General features: G+C 38.5%; 1 protein-coding gene across 4 annotated transcripts in view; it reads right to left on the reverse strand.

Annotated features, from left to right (window-relative positions):
- The window catches only part of LOC5566834, a 310,372-nt gene that overhangs the window by 11,725 nt on the left and 282,668 nt on the right, over positions 1-15,979 (reverse strand). For 3 of the 4 annotated variants that reach the window (XM_021842417.1, XM_021842416.1, XM_021842418.1), the window contains exon 11: positions 714-1,144. In XM_021842417.1, coding sequence (XP_021698109.1) covers positions 803-1,144 — 342 coding nt within the window. In that variant the 3' untranslated portion in view covers positions 714-802. Of the gene's footprint in view, positions 1-683; positions 1,145-15,979 lie in introns of all 4 variants that reach the window. The other variant, XM_021842415.1, reaches the window with a different exon arrangement.

Genomic DNA, 15,979 nt, shown 5'->3' on the forward strand with positions numbered 1-15,979 from the left:
GAAATAATTGAAAACATCGTTCAAATTGCTTCAAAATTGATTAAATACCACCAAAACTGCTAAAACTTTCCTCACTTGTAACAATAGTTGCGGTAAAGTGTTCCTATAATGGAGGATCCCATAAGAAAACAACGGATACCGCAACTATAGGAACACAAATTAAAAATATACCGCAACTAAAGGAATAGTGTACCAATAGTGGAGGTATTATTTTTCACTGACGTGCCGTGGATTACTGCGATGAAATAATTTTTCTCATTAAATCAATGGTCGTTACTTTCTGTTACAACATTAACATGTACATTAAATGTGCTTCTTGAATTTGGGCGGTTAAAAGAATTTCAATCGTGCTTAGTACCTCCACTATTGGTACATCTACCCTATTTGTTCCTCAGCCAACAATTTCCTCCAATATGCTTTTCGGATTCCACTTGGCACTCTATGGGTATCCTCAATAGTTTAGCGTTTCATGCAAAGAGTATATAATGATCATTTTATTTTAAATTCGTGAATGAACTTTTGAGCTCCCCCAAACGGGTATCCTTTGCAATACTATTGGGGAATATTTAGAAGCACTTGAAGATCCCTTCCGAAATAGCTCGAAATCTTAAAATCCAGAAATCTTTTGATTCCTTCGTTGAAATGTTTTGAAATTTCGAATGGTGAGTGTCAAATTTTCGCACATTTTTCGTTAATAACGCTTTCATACACACCGTGCGTGTCGCTTTCAAGGTGTGGCCAACCAGGCACGGAGCAAACGAGGAAATTGGCGACGCGTGGCTTGGTGCAAAGGGTCAATTTATTATGTTCGATGAACCCGTTTCAAAAGTTCGCCCCCATCATTGTGAGGCTGGTTGCTTTTCCGCTGCCGGTGATGATGATGATGATGATGCTGACGGTTGTGGTGGAGGTGGTGTGGGTGGTGCTGATGCTGTTTCTGATGTTTGCTCCGTGATGACGAGCCCACCTCATCGTTATCGTTCTTTTCGTCGTAGTCATCGATCGAATTGTTGCGGATGGCTGCTAGCAGAGGAGATGCTGGACTTCTGTGTTCGGTCGTGCCCTGCCGGTTGTTGGAATTTCTATCGTTGCCAATCGCTGCCAATGGATCAGATGCCTTTCTATCGGGGCGGCAACTTTTGCTCTGTGTTGAATAAACAGAAATAATGGAGAAAAAATTAATTAGATTTATTCAACCACGGTGCCCGTCACTATTGATAGACAAATGTTTAAATTACATTATAAAGTTGTCGTCAGAAGCGGGAAGATTATATTTTATTAATTGTGGGCCAACATTTATATTAGTTGATTTCGGGACAGCGCCCAAAAATCTAGAAATCTTCTCTACCATAGTAATTTATCACAGTGAAGAAAAAGGTCGACTCATAAACTTCACAACAAGTGACCCTGTCAGCAAGTTAACCGCAATAAAATTCCTTTCGTCCACCTTCAAAAAGGTTATTTCCACACGCCACACAAGCTGCATTTGAACATTCGTTTGAGTTAAGGGTAAGGGATATGCGTTTTTTAAGTCGATACGAAACGAAATGATACATGCAATTAATAAAGCTGATATTAACTTAACGAAAAGAAATATGTAAAAAAATCGTGTAGATCGATATGAATTCCTATTTTATGCTACACAAACTAATTGTATGGATAGAGTATAAGAAATAAATGTAATGTTGGAAATGATCTTAAAAAAGAAATAAACAAAAAATAACGTCCTAGCAACGAAGCTCAGAAAACTTCAAGTTGTATATGTTGTTTGGGATTCCACAGAATTTCGATTCCGCTGTTCTTTACGGAATAATTCCAATAATCGCATACCCTTAGTTTCGATTTCCCAGAGTCTGTATTTGACAATTGTCACGCAGCATCCTTTCCTTGTTGAGCGAGACGTGAAGGCGTCGTGAACAGCACAAACCACCACCAGAGTCAGTTCAGTGCAATGTCGTAAGGATGCCTGCTGGTTTGGTGGGTATTGTTCGCCGTCGTGAGAAAGTATGATGTTACCACATTTAACCATCGAACCATTCTCCTCCGCTCCAGAAAACCACTCCGTAGTGGCATTTTTATGATAGGAAATAAAACCGAACCACATAATAGAAATGTGTTTGTTGCGAGCACAAGAAGGCAAAAAAGATTAGATTCCTTTGGCGTTCCTAACGGTTATGATGCCATGGTGCGGTGTTCGAAACACTACGCAGAAGGTGGCTTACCAATTTTCAGCCAAGCGAATGTGCCGTAATATCGGAAAAGCATACGGATAAAGTCTGGTGTGGTAGCATCACCGGAAAAAAGGATCTTCAGGTCGTAAGACGTTGCATACCTGTGGCATTCCTACTGGTACCTGCTTAACTGGGGTTGTCATACATGTAGATTTCGTTGGTGATATGTAAGAATGACAGGGATGAATGGAGAGTATGGGAAGGACATTATATTTCCAATACGATGTACATTTAATGTTTTCGATTATATCGATATTTTTAACACTGGCTGAATAGTGGTTATTAAGTAGGGAGGCATGGGAACATAAAAATATATTTTAATTAAAAAAGCTAATCGAAAGATTGATTGATAATAAGGATTAAAAATTTGACAAAACAATCAATCGAAAAAAGTTGGAAAGGTTTCCGACGTTACGAAGGTCTGCAACTTCCCTAATCATGGGCGAGCAAAACAAGTTGTTGAGAAGCTCAGCAACACATGTCCTGTTCACTGAAATGTTTACAAAACAATGCGACGGGTTCAGGTTCTGCAAGTAAAACTGGCGGAATTGTAATTGTATATAACCATGGAAGACCCAGACTCGTTTAACCGTCACGAATGACCTTTCTTTGCTCTGGAAATTATGTTAAAGTGACGTTAATATGCGTAAGAAAACTCGACTAAGGACGAGCGATACCGGTTGAATTAGTATTATGGTGTAAAATTCAATATAGGGTGCAGAGTTACTTGGGCACTTCCATGATTCACTTTGGCATGGGGGGTTTTTCTCGGACGAATCATCTGAAACTTTGCAACAAGAAGCAGTTTAGTACGACGCATCTTGTGGCAGACTATGAGCTCTGTAGCCTTCAAAAAACCCCACTGCCGAAGTGAATCAAAAGTTCCAAGAATTGGATCTGGCTCCCTATCTAAAAAATCATGACATTCATGTTGGCAGGAATATATGACCACTAGAGTAATGCAAATTAAATAGTTTTAGCTCCCCTTTTTAGGCGATATTTTAATTGCAAATAACATCCTTCCAAAATTTGAAATTATTTGGACGACATTTGGATAAACACACGCCATTTAAAGTTTATATGAAAATTTCAATGGAAACAATCGAGCTCTTGGCGGTAAGAATAGACAAAAGTTACCCAGGTTATCAGGTGTATTCTACTGAAAAAAGCAGTGTTGTTTGAAGGTAATTGAATGAACATTTCAGCATGATTTAGACTTCGGCATCAAAAGTGGGGTAAATGTTCTAAAAGTGGAGGTACTATGCACGATTCAATTTCATTTTACAGCAAAATTCAAGGATTGCATGAAATGTACATATTATTGTTGCAACGGAAACTAATGATCATTTACTTAATGAGAAAAATGATTTCATCGTAGTGACCCTCGATAAGTCAGTGAAAAAATACCTCCATTATAGGCTCCTTCAAATCAAGGCGTTTTTTACGGCGACAGCGACCAACAATCTCCGCTGTTTCGCAGCATGCACAGTAGACTGATGCAAATTTTGAAATGTTGGCTCCCCTATGCTTAAACGGTTTAAATTATGATAAAAATCATTCTCCCAAAATTTGAAATTATTTGGATGAAATTTGGTTATGCACACGCCATTTGAAGTTTGCATGGAAATTACTATGGACTAGGCAAACATTTTGTGTTCAATCGTCTAACTGCTCGTCATAATAATCTATGGAAAAGTGAACAAACGCTTGTCATGTGAAATCTTCCCAGTTACAACTTTGCCGAAGACCACATTTTGATAGGACGTAATGATATTTTGTTATTATTGATTCCAAAGTGTAGATCATGCTGAGATGATCATTCAATTACTTTCAGAGCTGTAGAACATAGTAGCCTGGATTACTTTGATCTATTCTACCAGCCAGGAACTGCATTGTTGCCTGCCGAACAGTTGGAGAAGCATGCAACATGCAAACCGACTTCACTTACTTACTTATTTGGCTTTACATCAATTATCTTGATAAAGCCTCGTCAACAATATTACGCCAATTCACTCGGTTCATGGCCGCTTCTCTCCATCCTCGACTGTGACCCATGCTCTCCAGGTCCTGGTGCACCTGGTCAATCCACCTAGCTCGCTGCGCCCCACGCCTTCTTGTTCCGACCGGATTCGTAGCATTCTTGCAACATGCCCTGCCCAGCGTATCCTTCCAGCTTTAGCTACCTTCACGATACTGGGTTCGCCGTAGAGTTGAGCGAGCTCGTGGTTCATCCTTCGCCGCCACACGCCGTTCTTCTGCACGCCGCCGAAGATCGTCCTTAGCACTCGACGTTCGAAAACCCCAAGAGCTTGCAAGTCCTCCTCGAGCATAGTCCACGCCTCATGCCCATAGAGGACTACCGGTCTTATGAGCGTTTTGTACATCGTGCATTTGGTGCGGGGGTGAATCTTTCTTGACCGCAGTTTCTTCTGGAGCCCATAGTAGGCACGACTTCCGCTGATGATGCGCCTTCGTATTTTCCGACTAACATTGTTGTCAGCCGTCAACAAGGATCCGAGGTAGACGAACTCGTCCACCACCTCGAAGGTATCTCCGTCTATCGTAACACTGCTTCCTAGGTGGGCCCTTTACTTGTACTTTGTTTTCGACGCATTCACCATTAGCCCGACTCTTGTTGCTTCGCGTTTCAGGCGGGTGAACAAACTGCCACCTTTTCAAATTTTCTCCCAATAATATCCATGTCGTCCGCGAAGCAAACAAATTGTCCGGATCTAGTGAAAATCGTGCCTCGGCTGTTAAGTCCGGCTCTCCGCATAACACCTTCAAGCGTAATATTGAACAACAGGCACGAAAGTCCGTCGCCCTGTCGTAGTCCCCGTCGAGACTCGAACGAACTGGAGTGTTCGCCCGAGATCTTCACGCAGTTTTGCACACCGTCCATCGTTGCTCTGATCAATCTTGTGAGCTTCCCGGGAAAGCTGTTTAAACCCACTTTATGATAGTGAATAACAATTTATCCTGACGTCCAATCAAAATGTGGTCTTCGGCAAAGTTGTAGCTTGGAGAATTTCAGATTAGAAGAGTTTGTTCACTTTTCCATAACATATTATGACGAAGAGATAGAGGGCGGAACACAACAGATTGATGTTTTCCATGGTAATCTCCATATAAACTTCAAATGGCGTGTGCACAGTCAAATTTCTTCCGAATCATTTAAAACTTCGAGAGGATGCTATTTATCATAGTAAGAATCGTTTAAGTATAGGGGAGCCAAAATTTTGAATTTTGCATCACTCTAATGCACAGTTTTATGAGCGTGCCCAAGTCACGGAGGCGCGATCTAGCTAGTATCATATAAGAGTGCTGGCAGCGACACAACGGCGGAATCACGGTGATTTTTCGTCGCTGTCGCTGAAAAAAATCGCGTTGATTTCGGGGAGCCTTATTGGTACACTGTTCCTTTAGATGTGGTATATTGTTAATGGTGGTAGGTATTTTGCATAAAGTCGTTTGGCATAAAGGTATTTGGCACAATGGTCGTTCGGCATAATGGCCGTTTGGCATAATGAGTCCTTAACCAAGGATATTTTAAGGTGCCATGCGTGTTTACGTTTCTTTTGAATTCCACTGACAACATCAGGCTAATTTTGGAAATTATTGGTACAAAACATAATGACGCTTTATTCAACATTCCCATGCTCTCCCATTAACTCATTGATTTCCGACAGTGGAGAAAATATTTCAAATAGTATCTTATCACAAACCCAGAATTTGCTCTTCTTTCATATATAAGTTATGCAATTCAGTAGCGCTATCGGAAAAAATGGCATATTTTTCCCTCACTTACCCATTTTTTAAATGTTTTGAATTGAATTTGATACATTTATCTCAAATTTATCCTTTTTGCATATATTGATTGTTCTTTCGATATATGATGTGACAACAATTATAGTTATTACAACTATTCATTTAAAATAAAATGAATTTTACCTTCTTCTACTCATAGGCTTGTTTTTTTTTGTTCCGATAATTATTGGTTTTTAAGCTGATATTGATCTTCTTGCAATAAGAATAATCCAGTAAGAGAAATCGATTGCTGCCATTACTCCAATGATATTAAACGCAAGTTTAATTATTCTTCCGTATTCTTAAATTGTATTTTTTTTTACGTTCAATCTTCTATTGTTCTATACAATAATTTTGTCATCTTTTAAACGTATACTGTTAAAGAGTTATATTGTTCTAAGACAATATTTTGTAAAGCGTTATGTTCATATTTTGCTGTTTCTTTCAAGTCTTGCTTTTAGAATAATCATTGCTTTGAATCCTGATAAAACTGTATCTTGTTTCAAGATATGCTCAAAAAGTGAATATTTCAATCACCGAAAAACGCATTTCAATTACAAATTTTCCCTTCTTTTAAAAAATGAGCGTGTCTTTTGATTTACGCTTTCAAAATTAATTTGATTTGTGTTGCTCGAAAGTTTTGCCAGAAATTTTTACTTTTAGAAATATGTTGTTTGTTTGTTTTGGCTTTTTTGTATGATGCTGCAATGATATAGTATTGGATCAAAGGTTTCAATATTTTGCATAAAGTTTGTCTTCATCAAGTGTGTAATTTATCAAGTTATGGTTTTTAATAATTATTGACAACATACAACTGTTACTGAAATCATACATAAACCTGCATTCAATCAAAATTTGAACCTTTATTGCATCTGGCATTGGTTGCTGAGAATTAGTCAGAAATGTTTGCTATGAGTTCGGATATGCCAATCTCGGTAAAGGTCGAAAAATGTCGATATTCAATGCAGGAATGTATGTCATTTTTCGGAAGAAATCGCTAATTATATACGATATATTTTCATTTCATTTCATTTCATTTCATTTTTATTTTCCATAAACATAAGACATAGTCTTTTCTGTTAAGCGTAGATTAATAGTATGAGATGACACATTAAAAAAACTTTCTACGAAAATTAATATCTATTCATGATTAAAGAATTGTAAACATGTTTTCTTAAACCCTAAGGATGAATTCGTATTTTGAATATGCGATGGTAAATTATTCCATAAAGATATACCTCTAACTAGGAGTGAACTGGCGTAGTGAGGAGTTCTTACGCGCTTTATAACAAATTTTTTACCTCGTACGCTTCTCAAAGGAATCAATTTTGAGAATAAATAACTAGGAGATTGAGTTCGTATTATGTTATGTAACAATAAAACAGATCTAACTGAAGGAAATTTGTTAAAAGGGCAACCGATCAAAGCATTCTGTAGCGGAGTAACATGCGAGTAGCGATTTAGATTGTAGACAAATCGAATGCAGCAATTAAGTGCAACTTTCAATCGATCCATTGTAGTTCTGGATGCCTGAGTCATAATATTGTATATGACTCTGCTCATTTTGAATCACTCATTATGTCAAATGACCATTATGCCAAACGAATCTATGCCAAATGACCTTATGCCAAACGACTCTATACAAAACGGGGAACAATCATATTTGATATATGCTCCTGTAGTTGAGGTATCTATTGTTTTCTTCATTATAGGAACACTTTACTGCAGCTATTGGTACAAGTGAGAAAAGTTTAAGTAGTTCTAGTGGTATTTCATCAATTTCAACGCAATTTAAACGATGTTTTGAACTATTTCGTGTATCGACAAGCTAATACCGTAATTTCGGGTGAAATTGATCATTTTTCACGGTTTTTTCTAGTCTGTTTTCTATAATGTTAACAATGCCAAACAACTAAATGCAGGAAAACAAGTACGAAGGTGAACCTCATCGACTCATATACCGAAATTTTCTAACAAATGTAATTTTAGTGTTAACAAATATCTCTTAAATAAAAAATCAGGGGATCTCATATCGGGGTGAAATTGATCACTTGTCAATGCCATTATTGTTAGTTTTCAAAACAACTCTACATGGTAAATTTGAGCTCCCTGAATCCGAATATGCTTGTCAAATTCTTAGCAATGCAATATTTATATAAATAACGAATAGTCAAATTTAAAGAATTACGCGGAAAACGCCTAAATGTATGCAATTTCCTAAGGAATTCAATGATATCTAACAGAAATTCAATTATTTCAACCATATGAGCTAATTGGTACGAGTTCTTTCAGGTTTATACCATGTTCAAATCCTTGCTTAGAAATAGAAGTTCATAGGTGTTTGTCAAAACTGCAACGTGCATGTTTTTGAAATTTTACATTATTTTCATAGTAATAAACATTCTTTAACGCAAAAAACTTCACAACACACAATGCGACAATAGTTACGACAAACAACGTTCATTTACTGCAGCTTATATTGATATATGTGCTCCATTACGCATAAATAAACTCGTGTGATACGATGATCAATTTCACCATTCTGATCAATTACACCCGATTTTACGGTACGTCGCTTCGCAGTATCAGTTTTGTGGCTTATTCAAGGAAATCGGTATAAATGGCACTACTGCAACTATAGGAATACCCACGATAAATGGATCATTTTCGCTACTTAAAAAAATAAGTTTAAGAGTTCATAAAATATTATTACAAGAAGTTAGAGAACCAAAGCATATATGCTCATTAAATTTTACCAATGATTTGATAACTAGAAGAAGTGAGATAGGACGATTTTTCAGATTTGTCAAAGATTTTGTTTTAATTCTTCTGAAAGTTTTGCAATCATCCCGAAGATTTATCGACGAAATTATATGGATTTTTTTTCTTGAAATCCTTCCAGGATTCTTTAAATAATAATTTGTGTATTCTGCCACAGATTCTCATGGAAATTTTACAGGAAACACCATTTTTTTCGGAAATTTCTTCAGGAGTTCCTTCAGAAGTTCGATCAGACATTCTTCAAATGTTCCCTTCCAGGAATTACTCGAAAAATTCCACCAAAGACATTTCCCACAACTCTTCCAGGAATTTCTCCAGCAATCCTTCTTATTTTTTTCAGATTTTCTACAACGAACACTTTCAGGGATTATACCGGGAGTTGCAACGGAAAATAATCGAGGATTTTTTGGAAAATTTCTCCAAACATTTCTTCAGGAATTTTGTCAGGAAATTATCCAGGTCAAAAAATCCAGGAATTTTTAAACTATGAGAAATTTGACTATGAATACATTAAGTTGAAAGATAAAGCTTTTACGGAAGAAAAACTTGTTAACATTCATTACCATCGTGTTTAAAATTTCGCATTTCATCTTGCCCCACCCTTTTCAACTTGCCCCGGTGTACCTTAAAATAGATTTTTCGGAAATTCTTGCACCGATTAATCTAGGAATTCGTCCATGAACTTATTCAGAAATCCCTCCATAATTCATTTGGATTCCTCCAGAAATTATTACAGATTTTTTTTCTAGATATCGCTAGTTATACGTTCCGAGAATTATATTGTGATTGCTTCGGGAAAACCTCAAATATTTCTTCCGGTAATACCGTTTCATTCTAAAATACTCGTGGAAAATCTTTCGGGAATTCCTATAGATTTTTTAAAAGATTTTTTGTGGAACTCTTTCTAGATAACCAAAAGAATTCCTCTCGGATTTCATACAGTTACTTCTCCAAGAAATTCCTATGTTTTTTACACAGAATACTTGAAAATTTTTCCGGGAGAAAACCTTGAAAGAATACCTGGTTAAATTAATGGAATAGTGCACTGAAAAAATTCTGAAAACATTCCCGAAAAACCTCTGAAGTAGTTCCTGGAAGAATAAACTTTCGGATAATTTCCTGGAGGAACATGCTGGAGCACATCCAGTTGGGATGTAACGCCAGAAAGAAGAAGAAGAAGAAGATGCTGGAGCAACTTCCGAAGAATTTCTTTAAGAAACTTCCGGAGGCATTTGCAAGAAGAACTTCCTGGATGAAGTTTCTGTAGGAACTTCCTGGCCGTCCATCGCCGCATCTGGGAATTGTTTCGAATGCGTTTTTTCCGTTCATCCGTTTCGAAGCAGTAAGTTGTGAGCCTGTCCACATCATTAAGTGCATCTCGTCAACGAACATTGCCGATAACGTCATTCGCCATCGGTTTAACGAATACCAATAGAGGCGTACGCGAAAGGTGAGATAGCTTTTCACTGTTCACGCATATCTGTCATCGTTAGTGAACGGACATCTCGTCGATTGGTTTGAGATAGGCCATCTATCCGCCACTAGTATCATTTGTACAGTGTTGCTAGTTTGTTCGCAATGTCGGATATTTGTGAAAAATGCGCCAATCACATAATTGGCGATTCGATAAATTGTGGTGGTTTTTGCTCGTCGATGGTTTGTATGCGGTGCTCCGGGATTGCTGATGATGCATACGCCTCGATCAAAGTAAATATGCATCTAGTATGGATGTGTACGGCTTGCAAAAATCTTCTATCGAAAGCGCGATTTTCGAACTCATTGGTGTCAGTCAACAAGGCGAATGAATCCGTGATTGAATCAATGAAAGTGGAAATTCGAGATAGCGTGCTGGCAGAGATCAAGTATGAAATTCGTTCAAATTTCAAAACCCCGTACCCCAGCTTCAATTTACCGCACACCACATCCACCTACGATTAGATCCAAGCGTCTGCGTGATAACGATTGTGACGACGATGCGGTTCCCATCGGCCTGCAAAATCCATGTGTTGCGTTGGAACTAGTGCTACAGTCGCGGATCTGGTTGTTTCTGAAGCCGCAGAAGCAAATCTCGCAAAATTCTGGCTGTACTTGTCTGGCATATTGCCGGAGGTACCAGAGAGCAAGGTCGTCGAGCTAGCGGAGTCCAGATTAAAAACAACGAATCTGCAGGTGGTTAAACTCGTTCCTCGAGGGAAAGACACCAGAACGCTCACTTTTGTTTCGTACAAAATTGGAATACCACTTGAACTCAAAACCATCGCTCTGGCACCGGAAACTTGGCCACGTGGAATACGCTTCCGAGAATTTGAAAGTGTTGGTAATAAGAAACAGTTTTTTTGGAGGCCGGAAGCTGTGACACCCAACCCAATCATCCAGACCGAGACACCGATAGCATCGTCCATCCTTCCTCGTTAGTTTCCGAAGAGTTAACGACAACTGCTACGTCCGTGCATCACGCTATATCTCACATCATTCCGCCATCGTTCCCCGTTCCGCCATCGCCCACCGTTACGCCGTTCCCGAGAGCACCTATCGTTCCACTTACTATTTACTACCAAAACGTCGGCGGAATGCGTACGAAAACTAACGATTTTCACTTACTGACCGCTTCTTGTGACTATGACGTTATCGTGCTGACGGAAACGTGGCTTCGCAGCGATGTGAGGAACACTGAACTGTCGTCCGACTATAACATCTATCGATGCGACCGAAGCAGTATGACTAGACGTTTCCAAAGAGGAGGGGGAACACTCATCGCTGTCAAGAAGTCTATTGCTAGCATGGCTGTTCAGATGGACAGATCTGACTCGTTGGAACAGGTTGCTGTAAAAGTATCCTCGTCGAACAAATCCGTCTATGTTTGTGGAATCTATTTGAGACCCAACAGCGATCCCGGTAAATATGCCGCACATTCCGATTGTGTTGAGCAAATTATTAACAAAACAAGTTTCGGCGATTCTGTAGTGATTGTTGGTGACTACAATCTGCCACATTTACTATGGTCATACGATGACGACGTGAACTCCTACATTCCGACGAATGCCTCGACTGAGCAGGAGCTTTCTTTTGCTGAAAACATGATCGCTACTGGACTACAGCAGATTTGTAACGTGCGTAATTCCAACGGCAGATTGCTCGACTTGGCTTTTGTAAACAGTAGTGAGGTGGAACTACTTGAAGCGCCATCAGCTATTTTACCAACTGACCGTCATCATAAACCGTTTGTGCTACGCCTAGCCACGCGCAGTGCCAGCGAGAATCTAGACGTTGCAGTAGGCCAAGATTTTGATTTTCGACGATGTAACTATGAAGCCGTTATTGATGATCTACATCTGTTGAACTGGGATGAAATCTTCAACGGAGCAAATATCAACGAAGCGGTCGATACTTTCTACACATTAGTATTCGGAATCATTAGCAGGCACACTCCGCTCCGCAGAACTAATGCTCAGCGGTCGAACTATCAGCCATGGTGGAATTCGGATCTTCGACACCAAAGAAACGTTCTTCGCAAAGCTCGCCGTCGCTTCTTACGCCATCGCACTGAAGACAACAAGAGTTTTCTCCGTAGTCTTGAATCTGAGTACAACGAATGTGTGTCTTCTTCGTTCCGTGAGTATATTTTTCGTATTCAAGATGAGGTCAAGGCCGATCCTTCCCCTTTTTGGCGATTTTTCAAAAGTAGGAAAGATGCGCAGGCAATCCCATCCGAAATGTCGTACGGCGACTCATTACCCAACTAACAATTCAGAGCCACAAACAAGCATGCATGTTTAATTATTGTTCAATAATGGTAATGGCAGCTGAATACAAAAAATTGCTCTATAAAGAGCTGAGAAGGTGCTTTTTTAATACAAGCTTAGATCAATGTTCAACGTTATGCATTAGAATGAACAAAAGTTGAATCGCCACTTATTAAACGTTTCCAAAGATACTCATTCGACTAGTCAAGATTGTTCTACAAATGAGCTGAACAAGACATGTTTCCCCCAATTAAAAACCCAATATTCCACTAAACAAATGTATGTGTATAAAAGGATATTCAGAAGACGAACTAACGTTTTACTTGCGTCGCACTTCAGCTATTCCCACATGTTTAACATAAACATGAATAAGAGCTGAATAAGTATCTTATGAAATCCTAATTCAGCTTCAGCATATTAAAAGAACAGTTGATCCAATAGAGGCCAAAATGACGATTAACAAACACATTGTTCAGCAATAAATAAGCCTTGTAAAAGCGATCACACTATAGCTAAATTTCATAAAATGGACAAAATATCCGAAATTCGTGTTGAGTTCCGAATGCATTTCAAAGCTCATAAATTATGATTTCTTAAAACTTTTGAAATAGCTGTTCAGAAAGTAAACATGGTCAGTCTCCAGAAATGCAGAAATGCAGAATTATTGTGAAAAACAAAAATAAACATTTAAGCTAAGTATTCCGAGTAGCAGCAAAGTACTGACAAACAAAGCGTGATATTGACTTGATTGACATAAGAGATAAAATATCTGAAGACAATATCAATATTTTGATCCTGGAACTTCTAAACCTATGAAAAATTTGATGTACGCAGATCTAATGAATAGCTCGCAGCTATTGGTAAAATCTTGCAGAATCTAAATATGACATGCCAATTTTGTTCTAGTAGTTTATTTCAGAAATCATTTCCAGATATTTTATATCATATATCTATCAAGTTAATATCACTTTTAGCTATCCATATTATATTTTCTATTGCTAAGCTTTTTTCGCCTGCTCGGGATGTTTTTCCGTACAAGAAAAATGAAAATTTCTTTGACAGAATTGATTAAAAAAATTTCTATAGCCAGCTACATTTGAAATGACATTTCTTCACAACTGAATAAATACTGCGCTCTAAGAAAAATGATTTACTTGGCCATTTCCGAAAATATAAATCGCATCAAGATATTCGAATATTTTTCTATTCAGGTGGGTTCTGAGGACTATAACCCTTCAAATGATTCAAATATATTCATACAAAGAACTTTTACTTCAATGCATATGTAATAGGTTTATGAAAAATACAAATAAAAAAATAATCAAACTATAATTTATAAAATTATTTAAAATAATTAATCAGTTTTGAACAAACTAAAACTTATTATGAAATTAGATTAATCATTTCAGACTGTTTTTACTTTGTGTAAATAAACATTATTTTGACCAACATCGACATAAATTTTCTCACTGTGCGCTAAAAATAGCCGACTGAACTCAGCTTGGATCAGCACTAAACAGCAGCTGAATAATATGCTTGTTCAGTTGTAGATTAGCGTACCATGTGTTGATTAGACGTTGTCGAATAGAAGCTCGAACATGGTCAATATTCAGCTATGAGAAGCTTATATTTTGAACTGGACGGTATAATCATCAATTCTAGGATGGCGCAGATGGCAAGGCATACCGCTGACGATTGGAAGGTCTGGAGTTCGAATCCAGCATTCAGGCGATTTTTAAATAAGATTGTTATACTATCATAATAATAGTGCACACTACATTTATAAAGTGCCTAGAAAAATATTTTTTGTTTTTATTAGTCTTTAATTATTTTTAGACCAGCCGTATAAAAGCTGAACTAAATGCTTGTAAAACGTTTTTAGAGCTGAAAAATAAAGTTGGTATTCAACGACATGCTTTAAAGTTTCTCCAAATTTGTGTGAACAATGCTTTAACAAAGGTTGGCCATGGAAATTATTAAAATGTTATAAAACATGATGCTGGATAAAATTGCCATAATGGTGTTTGTTAAATGAGTGAATGTTAGTTGGGTATGTTACGACATCGAAGGGTCTGTCGAACTTTTCGCCGAATATTTCAAATCCGTTTATAACGTTGAAACTCCATCGGATCCACATGAGATGCTGAATTCCCTGCAGTCTTTCGACATACATTTACCGTTTCCAACGTTTGCCGTGGCAGAAGTCGTAAGTGCTCTCAACTCTGTCGATCCTTCCAAGGGTCCTGGACCTGATAAACTCCCTCCGGTCTTCATTCAACGTTGCGCTGAAGTACTTGGATCACCTGTTTGTCGGTTGTTCAACCTGTCGTTGTCGGAAGCTGTTTTTCCGGATGCTTGGAAAGTTGCTGCCATAACGCCCATTCACAAAGCCGAAAATATCCATGACGTGAAAAACTATAGACCCATCTCGATTCTCTGTTGCTTAGCTAAGACACTGGAACTCTTAGTCCACAGTAGAATGTACGCTGCGGCTATGCCAGTAATATCGCAATATCAGCACGGCTTCGTGAAGAATCGGTCAACAGCTACTAACCTCATGGTTTTTGCTAGTGCTGTGAACTCTAGCTTGGAAAAACGCTGCCAAGTGGATGGCGTTTACGTAGATTTTTCCAAAGCTTTCGATAAGGTGACCCATGAGTTAGCAATGCGTAAACTTGAGCGGCTAGGATTTCCCGACTGGTTGGTCAAGTGGCTACGATCATATCTACGAGACAGAACCGCCTTTGTTAATCTACGATCCACCAAATCAACTAGTTTCGCTACTCCATCTGGCGTGCCGCAAGGTAGCCACCTCGGTCCTTTGATTTTCATTTTGTTCATCAACGACTTGAGTCATCGACTGAACTCGAAGCACCTTATGTACGCAGACGATTTGAAATTATACCGTATCATCAGTTCCATGGTCGACTGTGCTGCTCTTCAGCAAGACATCGACGCTGTAGCACGCTGGTGCGTAATGAACGGGATGGAAATGAATGCGTTGAAGTGCAAAGTGATAAGCTTCACTAAATCACGGTCGCAGTTGAGCTTCAACTACACTGCAAATGGTGTCAGCTTTGAACGTGTAACGTCGATAAAAGACCTGGGATTGATAATGGATCGTAAGCTGAATTTCGCTGAACACATCTCAAAGACAACAACGAAATCTTTCGCTATGCTGGGTTTCATTCGTCGTAATGCATCCGACTTTCAAGATGTGTACGCCCTGAAGACCGTTTACTGCGCAATCGTTCGCAGCCTTCTCGAATATGCTGTTCAAATCTGGGCACCATATCAAGAAACGCATATTACTCGCATAGAAAAGGTGCAACGTTGTTTCATGCGTTTTGCGTTACGGAGACTACCATGGAACGATCCGCTCAGACTGCCTCCTTACGAGAACCGCTGTGAACTTAT

The sequence above is a fragment of the Aedes aegypti genome, chromosome 2, assembly GCF_002204515.2.
Source record: "Aedes aegypti strain LVP_AGWG chromosome 2, AaegL5.0 Primary Assembly, whole genome shotgun sequence".
Lineage (NCBI taxonomy): Eukaryota > Metazoa > Arthropoda > Insecta > Diptera > Culicidae > Aedes > Aedes aegypti.